The sequence below is a fragment of the Galeopterus variegatus genome, unplaced genomic scaffold (assembly GCF_000696425.1).
Source record: "Galeopterus variegatus unplaced genomic scaffold, G_variegatus-3.0.2 Scaffold1884, whole genome shotgun sequence".
Classification (NCBI taxonomy): Eukaryota; Metazoa; Chordata; class Mammalia; order Dermoptera; family Cynocephalidae; genus Galeopterus; species Galeopterus variegatus.
Genome location: NW_007727995.1, coordinates 237,956 through 255,132, shown reverse-complemented (window position 1 = coordinate 255,132; position 17,177 = coordinate 237,956). Strand labels below are relative to the sequence as shown.

The window sequence follows — 17,177 nt, the reverse complement described above, 5'->3', positions numbered from 1 at the left end:
GAGCGGCCGAGTGGCGGGCGGGGGCCGGGGGCGCCGGGGAGGGAGCGGGGCGCGGGGGGCTGTGCGGGGGTAACACTGATTGGCTTGCATGTGTTTTTTAATGGTCCCCCCAACTCCCTCTTAGATGGTCTCTAGCGACCGGCCCGTGTCACTGGAGGACGAGGTCTCCCATAGTATGAAGGAGATGATTGGAGGCTGTTGCGTTTGCTCAGACGAGAGAGGCTGGGCCGAGAACCCGCTGGTTTATTGCGACGGGCACGGCTGCAGCGTCGCGGTGCATCAAGGTAAACACCCAACCGCCCGCCGGGCCGAACCGGCCACCCAACCGTCACCGCTTCCCCTACCTTGGCATCAACTGCCAGTGCTGCGCCCCTCCCCCCGCCCCCGCCGCGGCCGCTGGAGGGACTCGGAGGGTCCTCCGCGGGGCGAGGGGGTGTGGGCTGTGCATGTGGGAGAAAGTGCGTGTGGCCTGGACTGTCATGTGATTCTGCTCTCACTCTCTCAAGTGTCATTTGGCGGCTGCCGCCTGCGCCCGGGGCCAGGGTCTGGAGACTTTAGGAGGCGGCGGTTGTGCAGGGTGGCGCCCTCCCTTCCCCCCGGGTGGGGGCGGGGCAGGGGGAGCGTGCGTCCCTCCTTGGGGTCGCCGTGGCCGTGGCTGTGGGTTTGGGAGCGTGGAACCCCGTCCCCCTCCCCTGCCTGCTCCTGTCTGCCGCAGTGTGTCTGGAGACTTCCTGTGGGTTGGAGACGGGCTCGGGAACGAGACTCGCTGCGCTGGGGAGGCGGGGGAGGGGTGGGGTGGCCTTGCCTTTTTAGATTAGGGAGGGAAGGCGGTCTCTGCTGCACCCCAAGCTTTCTGGCGGAGACTCTACTGCTACCCACCCACTGGGAGCTTCCTGCGGAGAAGACGGCGGAAGGCCAGTCGTGCTGATGCGGGAGTATCTGGGCTGAGCTGCCCCGGTCTGGTGAAGGCTCTTTAGTGGCTGCATCAGGCCATCTTCTCAGCCTGTGTGACTGGAGAGAAGAGGAGGTGCCACCAAGTGATTTGGGGAGCCTCTTAGTTTATTTCTGGGTATTTCTATTTGGTGAGTGTTTTGAATACACACAAAAGCCGAGGGTACTAGGCCGCTGACGTTTCTGACTTTTTTCGTTTCATGGGGTGAGGAATTAAAGCCTAAACAATCTAGATGATTTTTTGGTGGTTCCCTGTTTGTTCACCATCCTGCTGCCCTTCCTGTTTCTGAATCTGACGTTGAGTGATGTTATATGTTTAGTAGTGTATTGGAAGGGACACTTTAAAGAAGAGGAAGGAAAATCTCAACATAATGTGCATTCTTTAAAGAATGGAATATCACAACTGGAAAGGGAGACTTAGATGCAGTGGTGATGATTCTGAGATAGTGAATCTACTTAACCCGAGAATGCTGTTATTACCAGTTTCTTTTAAAGAAGAGCAAAGTTGCACATCTTCCTTTTTTACGGCATGAAAACAATGTGTCAAAACTAAATGCTGATTTAGGACTAATATATAACTGGTATATAATATTTTTATTGCAGTGTTTGTTGGCATTTGTGAAGATATTTCTTATGAATTGAATGATAAATTATCAAATTTTGATAAGTAGTCTCTATCTCCCAATTTAAGAAATCTTTATTTAAATCTTAAGGTTTCTTTTCTAGAAGTACTAACGAATAAAAATATAAGTTTTTGTACACTGATGCTATATTTTGGACGCTGATGCTGTATTTCTTGGCTGATAGAACATTTTTACTCTGACACATTTACAAATGTTTAAAAGGGATTATAAGTTTAGTTTTTGGAGTTTTAAAAAGTTCTACTAACTTTAATATTCTTTAAGTGCATCCCAATATTCAAGATATTTTCATGTTTCCAATCAGCAAGCTCATGTGAGAATATCAATTGGATATTACTGTTTTTAGATATTTCAAAATTTCTCAATTTTGAGCTAATTAAACACTAATACTAAAAACCAACTTTTTTGTTTATTTGGGCAGCTGGCTGGTATGGGGATCCAAACCCTTGGTGTTACAGCACCACATTGTAACAAGTGAACTAACCAGCCAAAAGTCATTTTTTAAAAAAAATTTTTTTTAAAGATGACTGGTAAGGGAATCTTAACCCTTGACTTGGTGTCAGCACCACACTCTCCCAAGTGAGCCACGGACCGGCCCCCAAAATCAATTTTTAAACACAATGCTGTGAATTAGATATGTGATATATACTCAGATCACTTGTTGGAGTATTCGCATTATGTATTTAGAAATAAACATGTTTTCTGGGCCCGCCGGTGGCGCACTGCTACAGTGCGCCGCTTGGGAGTGCAGTGGCGCTCCCGCCGAGGGTTCAGATCCCACATACAGACCGGCCGCTCACTGGCTGAGCAAGGTGCGGATGCAACACCGAGGGTTGCGATCCTGTTGCCGGTCCCGGTCCGGTCCGGGTGCGACACTGAGGGTTGCGATCTGTTGCCGGTCACGAAAAAAGACAAAAAGGAAAAAAAAAAAAAAAAAGAAATAAACATGTTTTCCTCTTTTTTTTTTTTTTTTTTGCGGCTAGTGGGTATGGAGATAACCCTTGACCCTAGTGTTATAACACTGTGTTCTAACCAACTGAGATAACTGGCCTGCCTTAGAAGTAAACCCGCATTCTCATATAGTAGTTTTATTGAGTCATAATTCATATACCATACAGTTCACCCATTGAAAGTGTACAACTCAGTGGTTTTTAGTATATGCACAGAGTTGTATAGCTATTTCCACAGTTTTTTTCCCTTTTTTTTTTTTTTTTTTTTGCGGCTAGTGGGTATGGAGATAACCCTTGACCCTAGTGTTATAACACTGTGTTCTAACCAACTGAGATAACTGGCCTGCCTTAGAAGTAAACCCGCATTCTCATATAGTAGTTTTATTGAGTCATAATTCATATACCATACAGTTCACCCATTGAAAGTGTACAACTCAGTGGTTTTTAGTATATGCACAGAGTTGTATAGCTATTTCCACAGTCAATTTCAGATCCTTTTCATCACCCTAACAGAAACCTTGAACCCTTTAGCAGTCACTCCCTCTTTCTCTCTAACTTTATCCCGTCTCTAGGCAACTGCTAATCAATCTACTTTCTGTTTATGGATTTGCCTATTCTGGACATTTCATATAAATGGGAACATTTCACTTTTACATTACATTTCATTTTCTTTTCTGTATTCTGTTACTTATTTTGCAAGGTGATTGGAACTGTTTTCATTAGACTTATCTAAAATTCTTATTATTTAAACTATAGGGTATAAGAATGAATTAATGAATTTTTAAATTATTCCGTGCAAAAACTTTTTCTAATTTGTTAAATTTTACATGTTATTCTTATAATAGAAAAGTATTTAAAATTTATAACATTTAGACTTACTCAGTTGAAGTAACACAAAAGAGTTGCATTTTGAAATTTTTATTAAAATGTTATACAATTTTAATTTTTAATTAAATAGGCTATGTAGGGTAAACAAGACATCAGATGTTTTAATGCTCTGTAAAGGGTAGTTTACTTGAATAGTTTGAGAGGTAGTTTTATTTTTTTTGTTTTTTTTCGGGGGCGGGGGGGGGGCTGGCCAGTAACAGGATCTTAACTGAGGGGTAGTTAGTTTCATAGGGCTTTGAAAAAGGTATTTGATTTTCCATAATCTTAACGTTTCAAAACATTTTATTTTCCAACAGCTTGCTATGGCATTGTTCAGGTACCCACTGGACCTTGGTTTTGCAGGAAATGTGAATCTCAGGAGAGAGCAGCCAGAGTGGTAAGGACTGTTTATCAAAAACATTAAATACATCATTGAGTAGCTTAGGATGCTACACTCATGTTCAAATATTATAACTAAAGAGAGAATTTGGGCCAAATATTGACTTGGATTTTTAAATAGATTTTCTAAAATCTGAAAAGCAAATTGAACCAAATAAGTTTATGTTGATGGATACTTTGAAAACATGAAAATGTTGTCATATTTGGGCTATTGACTGTGACTTCAGAATCAAGAAAGTCTGAGTGGTTTGAAGATTACATTGACTAATAATAGTTGGAATATAATGTCAGTAGAAATGTAGGGAAGTTATATTGATAATTTTGCAACGTTTTGTTTAATGAAAAAAACAGACAAGAAGTTTAGCTACTATCATATCCTTTTTACGCAGTCTGCACATGTATAGTTAAACGTTAAACACTCACTATTTTCAGATGTTCAGTCTATTTGGCAAAGCAACATAAAAATCTTCCTTTTTTACTTGGTTGGCTACCTTCTTTCTGAACACTTTTGTAAACCTCCTGTAAGAATGAGGGAGGTATATTTATTCTTTGTGCTCCCAAATTTTTCCAGTTGAACTTCTGGAAATATCAGGAAGAAATGACTAATCTTTATTAGTCATTTAAAAGTATTCAATTTGCGATATGATAGTTTCTTCCTTTTCGTGTTGACTAGAAAGTGGAAAACAAACATTTTAAGTTCTCTAGCTAGGTGTGTAACAAAAGCAGAAACTTATTTTTACCTGGGCTATTTTTGATCAGTAAAAATAGGCCAATTTGCCTGTATAGGTTTGTGAGTCTCAGAGCAATATTTTTATTGTTCTGTTGATATGTTGTGATTGCATGTGAGAATGCACTGTAGCAGAATTACAGCTATTCTAGCATTAGGATAATGAGACTTAGCAAATGGAGGATGAAATAAATTGTAAAAATTTTAGGACCTGATGAAGTACGTATAGGTCTACTCTTTGACTTTTTTCTCCTTGTAGCATGTTATGGTTTGGGTTTGATAGGTCACCAAGCAAAGGTATCTATCCTTTAATTTATTAGTAGATACTGACAGTGAGGTGAGGCTGTTCCAGGTGTATATCACAGTAGACTCAAGGCCAAAAAAGATAAGAAAATAGGATGATGGTGGGTAGCAGGAGAGGGAGGGTAAAGAGATGAGTGGGGATTGGTAGAATGCCAGTATCATTTGCCTCAAATGCCACTTGCCTTTTTTTATTCCTTTGTCTTCTGTAGGAACATGGTCAAGGGGTCAAGATGAATAAAGTAGTTATTTTAAAAGGTATATTGGGGGACACGTTTTATTTCAACTTTATTTGGTGGCATGTGGAGCCATTAAAGGTTTTAAAAAAGAGGCACAAGCGCCTCTAAATTTCTGTAGTGCACAGTCATAAGGTGGGGTCTTTTAGAATCTCATTCCAAGATTATACAAGCAAAAAAAGGACATTTTATTATAAGGATACAGGAGCCAAGAACCCTAACATGGAAATGTATCTATGACCCAAAAAGGAAATTTAATTAGTCTTAATCTTATTTCTGCTTTTGTTTGCGTCCCTGCTTCATTCTTTTTCTTTCTTCAGATTTTCTCTGCTACTTACTCAAACATCAATAGCTAACTTTTTGCATGTTTTCTGTGTGCCAAATACTGTGCCAAATGTTTTATACCAGTTATTTCATTTAATCATTCTATCAAATCTATGAGGTAGATATTCTACTCTATTCATTCTGTAGCTAAGGATACCATAGTTTCGAGAGAATTACATATCTAGTTGGAGTCTGGGCTATGATTAAACTCTCAACCACTATGTTAAATGTTTTATCCTGTGGTGAAAGATGACCATACCTCAGCTCCTGATATTTTCTATTTTCTGTCTCAAGAGACTAAATCTCAGTCTGAATCTCATGCTTCTTTTGGAAAATATCTCTGGTTTGGCTTGGATGAGTTGCCTAGCTCTGGATCAGTCAGTCATGGCCAGACAAGAGTCCAATTGCCCAGACACAGAGAGATCTCAGTTGATATGGGAAAACTTACCTCTCAGGGAAGGGGGAATTGTGAGCTGGCAGTACCTTGACAGATACTGAACAGTTAAGATCCAGAAAAATAAAGCAGTATTTTCAGAAAAGTAGGTGGTAGTATATGGAATGGGTTTGAGAGGGGAGGTTAGGAACTCAAAAGTCTCAGGATACTATTACTATAAAGATGTGGGAGTAGAAAGGAGAGGAGCATTTTGAAGTATAAAATGACAGAAATGGATATTAGATATAGGAAAGGAAATACCCAGAGGTGATTCTGAGATATTAAGGCTAATCACTCTGGAACGGTGATACCATTAATAATAGAGTTACAGAAATAGAGGAAGGAGAGCAGATGAAAGGAAAAAAAGAAAGACCTGCTTTGGGCGTGTTGGTTCTGATGCCACTAAGATTTTTTTATTGGACATTTAATACAAAGTTATGGAGTCAGAGTTGGAACTGCATAGAGGAAGACTGGGAACCAAATGATATTTTTTGCTAGAGAAAAGAAAAGTGAAGATAGAACTATGGTGAATATCCTCATTTGGGAGAGTTACAGAGCAAGTTACGAAGGATGGGTAATGAACTTTCAGGAACGGAGAACCTGAAGAGTACGGTAGAAACATAAATAACTGGGTTTTCAGGAGAGAATAGTTGATAGTAATGGTGCTGCCAGAGATGCTGAAGGACCAAGAAAAGTTATTGAGACAGCAGTTGTAGTTACCTGTTTTGGGCAGAACCCTTGTAATAAGGCATTGGTTGAAGAGACTAGAGGTTGTAGGATTAGATTGTATGTTGAAAGTATAAGGAAAGAGGAAAATGAAAGTAGTTACATGGGGTTGAGGGAAAATTTCATTGGTTTTTGGGGGAAGTCTTCATAGACAGGCAATCATTGTTCAGAAGAAGCACTCTAATTGCTTTATTCCCCTCAAGTGAATATGTGTTATTGCTATTTATTTTCTTTTGGTGGCTGGCTGGTATGGGGATCTGAACCTCTAACCTTAGTGTTACAAGGCTGTGCTCTAACCAACTGAGCTAACTGGTTACCCTGTCTGCTGTTTTTTTTTATTGGACTTATACATATACTAACCACTATAGCGGTAGTTAGAAGGTAAAACACTGATGACTATTTTTATATTTAATATATATTTGTTCTGAATTACTACAGGCTGAAGTGATTTATTAGAAATTTTATCTACTTATATAATTTTAATGAGAGAGAGGATATTTTAGATTTTAAATAGAGCACTTTGAAAACGTGTCGAGTGGATTGTGCAGAAAACAAAATGGCCAAAAGCCCATTAAGAGTTTGCATTATTAAGGTGTTGCTATTTTTAGGTCTCAATGAAGGACTATTCTTTTCTTATAGGAGGTGAGCTGGGACTTTTTCTGATCACTCTGCCTCTTTTTATTGAAGTTCTTCCTGGCTTCTTACATTGTCAGGGAGGAACTGCTGGATAGAATTAAAACCAAAGTTTTAGGGATTGATCTAGGATTGCACTATTTTATTATTTCATTTTATTTTATTTTTGGTGGCTGGCCAGTAACAAGATTTGAACCCTGTACCTTGAACATCAAGCTCTAACCAACTGAGCTAACCAGTGAGCCATAGTATTTTATTTTTGCTTAATGAAGATATATGTAAATTGGTGTATATCTGTAAAACCATTTGAATTATATACTTAATTATATATTTAAGTCTACTAATTAAAATTGTATTAATATACATGTAATTATTATAAGTAGTTCTGGACCATAAATATCTACAAACAAATGTCAGTTCTTCATATTTGTTTCAAATCTTCTCTTCTCCTTAAAAGGAATAATAAATTAAAAAATTGAGTCAACGTACTTTTTATACTCTTCCCCAGTCTCAGTCAACAATTATCCTTTTAGTGTCTGTTGGTCTTTATTTTTTTGTTTTGATTTTTTGCAGCTGGCCTGTATGGGGATCTTGGTGTTATAACACCTTGCTCTAGCCACCTGAGCTCACAAGCCAACCCAGTATTTTCATACTTATACTACATATTATATCCATTAACACCATATAGTATTGTATTGTTTTACAGGAATGATATCATACTACATGTATGTTGTTCTGCAACTTGTGGTTTAGCTACATCAATGCATAATGATATAGTTCATTTTTTTTTTGGTTTGGGGATCCAAACCCTTGACCTTGTTGTTATAGCACCATGCTCTAACCAACTGAGCTAACTGGTCAGCCTTAGTTCATTGTTTTTATCTGATTTTTAGTATTCTGTCACAGAATGTATCACAATTTATTTAATTCCCTTATTGATTGTCATTTAGGTTTCTTATTTTTCAGTCACAAATAGTGCTGCAGTGAACATTCTTGTAAATATATGATGCTTGGTTGTTTCTTTTTTTTAATACAGTGTGTGAGAGTCTATATTAATAGGCAGATTTCATTTATATTTATAGTAATGGCTGATATATTTGGGCTTCTTAATAAACTTTTATTTTGAGTTATCTATTTACCATGCTTTTTTCTCTTCTCTTTTTTTCCTTTAGTTGGAGTGATTGAGTTTTCTTTATTCCTTTTTTTAAAATCTTCTGATTTTGAGGTTATGTGCTCTGTTTCTTTTAGTGATTGCCTTTCAAATTTTAATGTGCATACTTTGTTTTTCTATGAGTCTAAAATTAATATCTGTACTCCTTGTGAACAAAACCAAGGACCTTAAGATACCTTGTATTCTTTCAGTACTCTTTCCCTTGCAAAATCTGTGTTATCAATGTTTATATTAATTCCACCTTATTTTTAATTTATTTTTTAGTGACTGGCTGGTATGGGAATCTGAACCCTTAACCTAATTCCACCTTATTTTTAGTCATTTGTAATTTAAACTTAACATTACTGATGTTTTTACTCAACCCAGCTTTTTGATTTTATTTGTTGCTTTATGAGTTTCCTTGGTTTTTTTTTTTTTGTCCTTTTTTGAGACCGGCTGCACCACGCTCAGCCAGTGAGCGCTGTGAGCGCACTGGCCATCCCTATATAGGATCCGAACCTGCAGTGGGAGTGCTGCTGTGCTCCTAGTGCTGCACTCTCCCGAGTGTGCCACGGGCTCGGCCCAGTTTCCTTGTTTTTGAAGGGTTTTGGTGTGTGTGTTTTTCAGGGTATGAGGCTAGTAATTAGTAAGTAAGGAAGCTATATGAGCTATTTTATGTCTAAGAATTTCATTATTTTGCTCTGTCGTATGCTAGTTTGAATTCGAGGATGATAGCTGTTTTCTTATAGAATACTTTATTCTAGTTTGTCTTCTGGTATCTATTTGTGCTAACAGGCAATCTGCTGGCAGACTGTTCATACTGTATGATATTTGGCCTGCTATTTCATTCTGAGAACTGCCCTTCTTCCATTTTGGAATATTTTTTGCTGTCTCTTCAAATATTGTCACCTTCCTATTAAATTTCTTCTCTTAGAACTGTTACTTAGGTGTATGAGGAAACTTCAAAAAGTTCATGGAAAGATTCGTATTATCTTTTAATTCCATTTTTCCACGAATTTTTGAAGTACTCTTGTATGCTTAGGATTTTCAGTCTGTTCTTGTGTTTTAATTTGTTTTTTATATTTTCTGTCTTATTTCGGTATTATGGATTATGCTTATTATTAATCCAATGAGTAAATATTTATTTTCACAGTAAACCATATCTAGATTTCTGTTTGTTTTTGTTTTTTCAATTTTCCTCTTTTTTTGTGGTGCCTTAAGGATTATATTTCTTTCATTATTTGAACATTTAAACTATATTTATTTTAAAGCTTCTCAGAGATTTTGGAATTCTTTTGTTTGTTAACTCTGGTGGCAGATGTCTTCTTCATATGTTTTGTAATTTCTACTTGCAAGCTAATTTTCAGGAGTTGTCTTCCTTGCAATTCCTGTTCCTCTACCATGGGTTGTGATGACATCGCTGGGGGGAATTTTTACTTTTGCTCTCTTATCAAGAATTATGTTTGGTTCCTAGTAACAAAGACCAGACTACAATGGCTTCTACAAATTAGGAGGTTATTCTTTGACTGAAAAGGAGTTCAGAAAGGTATTTTAAAGCTTTTATGACAGCTCTATGAAGTCAATAGGAGTTAGGCCTTTTCTGTCTTCCTGCTGTATCATTGTTAGCACATGGGTTAACACATTTCAGGGTTGTCCTGAAATGGTCATAGCATGGCAGCTGGAGCTGCAGTTATTGTGACTGCATAAAGAAGTTCCACGGTTAGGTGCAAATGTGGTTCCCTTGCCAGCTAACCTGTACTCTTAAACAGATTTTCCTGGAATTCACTCAACAATTTATGCTTACTTTTACTGACTCTTAATTATTAGAGAGCCTGCAAAATGTGGTATTAAAGTTGGGCACATTGATGAACTGAGTAAAATCAGAGTTCTGTTAGTAAGGGGTAGATGGGTTTGGGGTTGGTAACCAGCCGAGTGTCATAGTTTGCCTAATTCATTGCTCAGACCAGTTTTTAAGTATGTTCCTTGGCTTGAATTCTTGCACCCTTTAGGTAATGGATTTTGGGCCCTGTACCCTCTCTCAGCATAGGCTTGAATTTTCTACTCTTGCCCAGAGCAGGCATCTCACTTTTATGTAACTTCGTTAGTCTTAGTGTTCCAGGCACCAGTGATGGTCCTTATCAGCCCCTGTTCTTATGCACATCTAGAATATATGCTGGTGTCATAGCCAGCCCCACCCTCTAAGGTATATATTGATTCTGATAGCTTCATTGACTGCTTCAGCTTCAACTAATGTTCATTCTTTTAGCTTTAAAGTTTTTTTTTTTTTTTCTTCTGCTACTTGGAGATTTACTTTTATCCACATAATTTAAAATTGTTTTCAAATTTATTTTATCTTTGATTTCTAAGTGCAAGAAGCCAGGGTAGAGTGTCTCAGTTTGCACTTTTTTTTTAAAATAGTGTGTGTAACTTTTTTCTTCTTATTTATGTACAGCGTTTTTAGCTTGTTCACTTGAAATGAATGCCTTCAAAGTTAAACATTTGCTAACATTTTTTCTCTACTGATTCATATCATCCAATATTTGTTTTTAAATTCAGCACAGTATCGTAAGTCCTTATAGCTTTAAAAGAGGTTGTTTTCCAAAGTTAACAGATTTGGTGCTTGCCACCATAGACAAAATAACAAATAGTTTTCTTTGTTCTCTTCTTGAATTCTTTTTTCCTTTAATGGGAGAAAAGCCTAGCATAAGGACAGATGTGAAGTCGGTGCTTAATACTTGTTTTTTTTTTTTTAAAGATGACCGGTAAGGGGATCTTAACCCTTGACTTGGTGTTGTCAGCACCACGCTCACCCAGTGAGCCAACCGGCCATCCCTATATGGGACCCGAACCCGTGGCCTTGGTGTTAACAGCACCGCACTCTCCCGAGTGAGCCACAGGCCAGCCCCTTAATACTTGTTTGTAATCTTTTCTAACCTGCCTACATAACTAGTAACAGAAATAAAAACATAGAGGTACATTGATACATTACTCAGCACATGGTATCTGTTTATTACATTTTTGTGTTTAGATTTAATTTTTATGTTTATCAAAGTGATAAATGCACATAGTCAAAGTCAAGTAGTACTAAAAACTTATCTCACACACAAATACACAACAGTATCTTGCTGCATGACTCCTGAACCCACATCTCATTCAAATCCCAGAGGCTACCCCTGTTGACTCTGGGCTTTTCCTTTTGGTATTTACTTCTATATTTTGAAAAGGAAGGTATAAGCAGCTGTTGTTGATATATGTTTTACTTTTTAAAAAATTTTAAAATATTTTTTGGTGGCTGGCCTCTGGGAATCTGAACCGTTGACCCTTGGTGTTGTAACACTGTGCTTTTACCAGTTGAGCTAACCAGCCAGCCTGATATATCGGTACTAAATCTTGCCTTCCAGTATATCACAAGTTTTGGCTAAGTTGGTAGTGTTAAACAGTAATATTTATATTATTATGACTATTTAAATATTGTTCATTTATGAGCCAGAAGTACACTGTGATTGTTTTCTTGTGTTAAATTTTTTTTTCTTTTTCTTTTGGGATTAATAATTATCTTGTATTTTCATTTTCCTTGAGTTTTTTTTAATCTAAGGCTAAATCTTAGTATACCCTCTAGTTGCTTCCCCATGTAATCTGCCGTGTGGTTAACCTGACAGGTAGCTATAGATTTAGATTTCCTTTCCTTCTCTTTATATTCTTCTTTCTTTTTCCTCTTCTTCTCCTCTCCCTGTCCTCTCCTTTCCCTCTCTTTGGTCCTGTTCATCTCCTTCTCTTCCTCTCCTCTTCCTCCTTTCCACTTTCCTCCCTCCTCCTTTCTCTTTCCCCCCACTCTTCTACTCTTCTTCCTCCTCTGCCTCTTCCTTTCTTTTCCTCTCTTTTTCTCTTCTCCTCCTCCTATCTTTTTTCTCCCTCCCCTTTCTTCTATTCCACCTTTCCCTCACCTTCCTCACCTCCCTCCTCCAAAGATGACCAGTAAGGGGATCTTAACCCTTGACTTGGTGTTGTCAGCACCACGCTCACCCAGTGAGCTAACCGGCCATCCCTATATGGGATCCGAACCCGTGGCCTTGGTGTTAACAGCACCGCACTCTCCCGAGTGAGCCACAGGCCGGCCCCTCCTTTCCTTTTTAAACTGGGAGACCACCTTCTGGGTATCATCTACCTGCTCCCATCTGGGCTGGTTGCTCTTTAGGCCTATTTTATAGGTATTGGCCTGGAACTTCCTTTCACCATTATCTTCAGATTTTCTTCTTGCTTATGTTGGATTCCTTGTTTTCCTAGCCACCCACTCTCCTGTTTTTTCATATTTAATGCTTTATTTTATTGTTTTGGTGGGCACATTGTCTAGTAGCTTCATAGGAAAAGGCGCATGACAAAATTTTTAAGGTGTTGCATATTTGATAAAAATTGGTAGTTTTACCATCTTGATTGATAGTTTAGATGAATATAGATTTCTCGGTTGGAAATCACTTTCCTTCAGAGTTTTGCAGCCATTTCTCTACTACCTTTTAGCTTTCACTGTTAATGTTCAGAAGTTCAATGTAGTTCTGATTTCTAATCGTTTGTATGTGATTATTCTCTCTTAGTACTTCATCCAGGTTATTTCTGATATTTTTCATGATGGTGTGCTTTTTTCCCACTTATTGTGCTAGGCACACAGTGGCCCTTTCAACTGGTAACTCATGTTAGGGAACATGAGTTTAGATCAGGGAAAATGTTTTTGAATGATTTCTTTGATAATTTCCTCAGTTATGTTTTCTTTTCCTTTTTTTTTTTTTTGGTGGCTGGTTGCTATGGGGATCTGAACCCGTGACCTTGGTGTTACAAGGCTGTGCTCTAACCATCTGAGCCAACCAGCCAGCCCTTTCCTCAATTATGTTTTCATTGTTCACTTTTTCTGTATTTTTTTTTTTTACTTGGATGTTAGACCTTTTGAACTGATCCTCTAATTTTTTATATTTTGTGTTTTTTTGTTCTCCTTTCTTTTTTTTTTTCCTTTTTGTCTTTTTTCGTGACCGGTAACAGATCGCAACCCTCAGTGTCGCGCCCGTACCGCGACCGGCAACAGGATCGCAACCCTCGGTGTCGCACCCGCACCGCGCTCAACCAGTGAGCAGACCGGTCTCTATATGGGATCCGAACCCTCGGCGGGAGCGCCGCCACACTCTACCGAGTGCGCCACCGGGCCGGCCCTTTTTGTTCTTTCTGAGATGATTCCTCACTTTATCTTCCAATAACCCTTTACTTAAATTTTTAAATTCTATTATACTTTTTTAATTTCCAAGGGCTCTTGTATGCTCTCTGGATAGTCCTTATTTTTTAACCTCTGTTCATATTTCTTGGATACAATATCTTTTCTTAACTCTCTGATGGTATTAATCAGAGGTTTTTGCTTTGTTCCAGTTTTCCGAAGTTTTCTTCTGCTCGTGGGACTCTTTTTTTGTACCATTTGCTTTGGCCTGTTTTTCTTGTTAGAGAATTTGCTTAAATATCTGGCGACTCTTGGCTGTCGATTCAAATGTAAGACTAGTTCCTAATGACTTGATTGGAACTTCTGTGTGTGTGGGCAAGGATTGTTGTCTGATTGACTTCGTTATAGATGATCTAGCTAGGTTGCAGCATATTCAGAGATGAATCCTCCAATCATGTGTTTGGGATTGACAAACCTGTTTACCAATATTCTTTAAGACAGGCATATGTAGGGAGGGGAAATAATCCCCTCCTTGAATATTTAGAATTAGATTTTCACTTAATCCTTCCTTTTTAGTAAGATACCCCTTTCCTCAGTTGTTCCTAGTGTCCCGAGTCTAGATTTCCTCTGGTTTATCCTCTCCAGAAAATAAACCTCTGCAGTTTTCTAGGGTTAGATCTGACACAGTTATCTGGTAGTGTGTAGCACAGGAGATTGATTGCTTTTATATTGATTGCTTATATTCAATCTCTCCTGGTTTTAGCCTCACCTGAAAAAACCCCTTTCCCAGATACATAGACTGTCACTGTGCATGTGCATTCCCCCATCTCCTGGTACCTGGGACCTAAAATTCCTCCAGTTTCTGGTACTATGTGGTATAAGATGCATTGCTTTTTTTTTTTTTTTTCTTTTTGTCTTTTTTCGTGACCGATAATGGGATCGCAACCCTCGGTGTTGCGCCCGTACTGCAACCGGCAACGGGATCGCAACCCCCGGTGTCACGCCCGCACTGCGCTCAACCAGTGAGCAGACCGGTCTCTATATGGGATCCGAACCCTCGGCGGGAGCGCCGCCGCACTCCCAAGTGCCACACTCTACCGAGTGCGCCACCGGGCCGGCCCCTAAGATGCATTGCTTTTGAGCTTGTCTTACTGCAACTTTTTCTGGTCTGTTAAGTCATTCACTACTGGTCTTCTTTCTAGCTTCCAAAATTTTATATCTATTGTCTTCTCTTATGTTCTTTTTTTGTACTTGTGGCTTTATGCCCTTTTATCTCACTATTGTCATTTGGTTTTTCAGGAAGGAGAGGAAGTAGTTTTTAAGTGGAATTAACTTCTTGAGCTTCTGATGTGGTCTTTTCCCATTTCTTCCAAAACAAAGGCAAGGGTTTTGCTTTGTCATTTACTATCGATATCGTCTATCTTCAGTCCTTCTAACTTGAATTTTCCCACTCATCTCACAAACATTTTTGAATCTTCCCATAGAAAATACTTCCCTTTACACTTTCACCCTTTTGTCTCTCTCCCTTCACTGGCAAACTTCCTGGATGAATAAAACCGTAGTTGATATCTCCACTTCTTCAACTGCCTACTAGTCTCTTAATTGTGCTTAATGATTGAGATATAACTTAGTTGTCATTATAAGCAGTAGCATATGAAATCTGCATTTGCTATAACACTCTCATCATGGACATTGTGCATTTTGTCTTTTAGTTACCTTTACATAAGTGTCCTTGTATAAGAAGTTCTTTTAATATTTTAGCATCAGAAAAATTAATTCCCTTGAGGGTCTGGTGTATTTCCTCCTTGTTGATAGATCTATGAAATACATTCTATTTTTCTTTTTGACCTGGCTACCAGGCAGCCCAGAGCCAAATCTGGTCTTTAGTTACATCAGCTATATTGAACTCATTATTCATATGTGTTTCTTCTTCCTCCTGCCTGGGTTTAGGACTTCATCTCTTATCTGTTTCTCTGCATGTTGATTTCATTCTCTCACGCTACAGACTCTCTACTTCATGAGGCTGGAACCATGACTGCTGGCAGCTCTTGGCTATCATCTTCCCACCCCCTTCTACCAGAAGAAGGGGATCTTTTGAAGAATCCTGGGAAGGACTCTGATTGGCCTGTCTTGGATCATGTACCCACCATCACTGTGGCTGGAGTGGGGAGGGTACTGTGAATGGCAGCCCTCACTAGAACTTCATAGTTGGAGTCAGGGGTAAGAGCAGTTTCCCTAATGCAGGGGGGTGGATGCTGTTTGCAAAAGAAGTGGGATACTTGTGAAGCAAACGAACAGTAGATGTTCATCATACTGGCTTTTAATGTTTGTTTTTCTATTTTTTATTGTTGTAATATAGGTCCTTTATTACGGGCTGCCTCAAATCCTTTTCTGAAAAATTTAGGTATAACTGCATAAAATATAAACTCCTATTCATTCACCTATAAAACTATTAAAATTGGCACTTAAGTTCACCACTTTATTAATTTTGCTGTTAACTTCAAATGGCCAAATCCAAAAAATTTTTTTCCTGTTTTGATTCTACTTGACCCATTTCAGCATTTAAAACCCATCAGGCCATCTTTTCTGCAACTCTTTCTTCTCATGACTTCTGTAATGCTCCTTTCTTTTATGTCTTCCAATATTGCCTTTTGGATTCCTTTCTGGCATTACTTTCTCACTTTAAAATTTAAGTTATATGGTTGCTTTACTGGCCTGTTTATTTGATTACCTCACCCTACGTGAACTTATGCATGCTTATGGATGCCTCTGGGGCATCAGTAACACGTGAATAATTTTTTTCGCCTTTAGATCCATATTTCCAATTGCCTTCTGGATATCGCCACTTATATAGCCTAAGTATCTTAAATGTCTCTACCCGTATAGTCACTGTCATATTCCAAGTCCTAGTTTTTTTGTCCAGATTATTGCAATAACTAAAATTATTTAAGTTTTTTGTAAGGTGATGTATTGATATGGTTCAAAAAACCTAAAAATTATACAGTGAAAATTCTACCTCCTAATTCTCTTATTTGCCTAGTTTTGCTTCCCAGCTCCCCATTGTTATTAGTTTTTTATTCATTTTCCTAGTATCTTTATGTATTTATTATTTATTTTTTGGGCGGCTGGCCTGTAAGGGGATCTGAATCCTTGACTTTAGTGTTACACAAGTGAGCTAACTAGTCAGCCCCTCCTTTATGTATTTACAAGCTTATACATATACAGACTGTAGTTTTTCTTCCTTTTCTACAAAAAGGTAGCATATAACACATACTTACTCCCTTGTCTTCTTTTTACTACTCTCCTTTTCAGTAAAGCCTCTTTCTGCTTCAAGATTATCTTCTACAAAGCAAATATGATTGCCACTTCTATCCTTAAAAATATTAGTCATTTCCCAGTTTCCTAGAGTGTTTCTTAACTGCTGGTGCAGGGAATGTTTTTTTCCTGCTCCACGGTATTTTCACCAAAAGTATTGTTTTTCAAATTTATACGTTTAATTTCTGCACAGAGTATGGCCGCATAAAAAAACAAATGCAATAACAACAAAAAAATACCTAGTCCTTAACAAAAAATACCTAGTTCTTAACAAAAAATACCTAGTCCTGTAGTTATACAGGAAGGTCAGAAATTTATGGTGATATTGCTC

At 38.4% G+C, this 17,177-nt stretch overlaps 1 protein-coding gene across 1 annotated transcript in view; it reads left to right on the top strand.

Moving 5' to 3' along the window:
* The first annotated feature begins 124 nt into the window (after positions 1–124).
* MLLT10 (myeloid/lymphoid or mixed-lineage leukemia (trithorax homolog, Drosophila); translocated to, 10) overlaps positions 125–17,177 on the top strand; it is a 230,102-nt gene continuing 213,049 nt past the window's right edge. Inside the window, exons 1-2 of the mRNA XM_008579437.1 lie at positions 125–284; positions 3,727–3,806. Coding sequence (XP_008577659.1) covers positions 125–284; positions 3,727–3,806 — 240 coding nt within the window. The remainder of the gene's footprint in view (positions 285–3,726; positions 3,807–17,177) is intronic.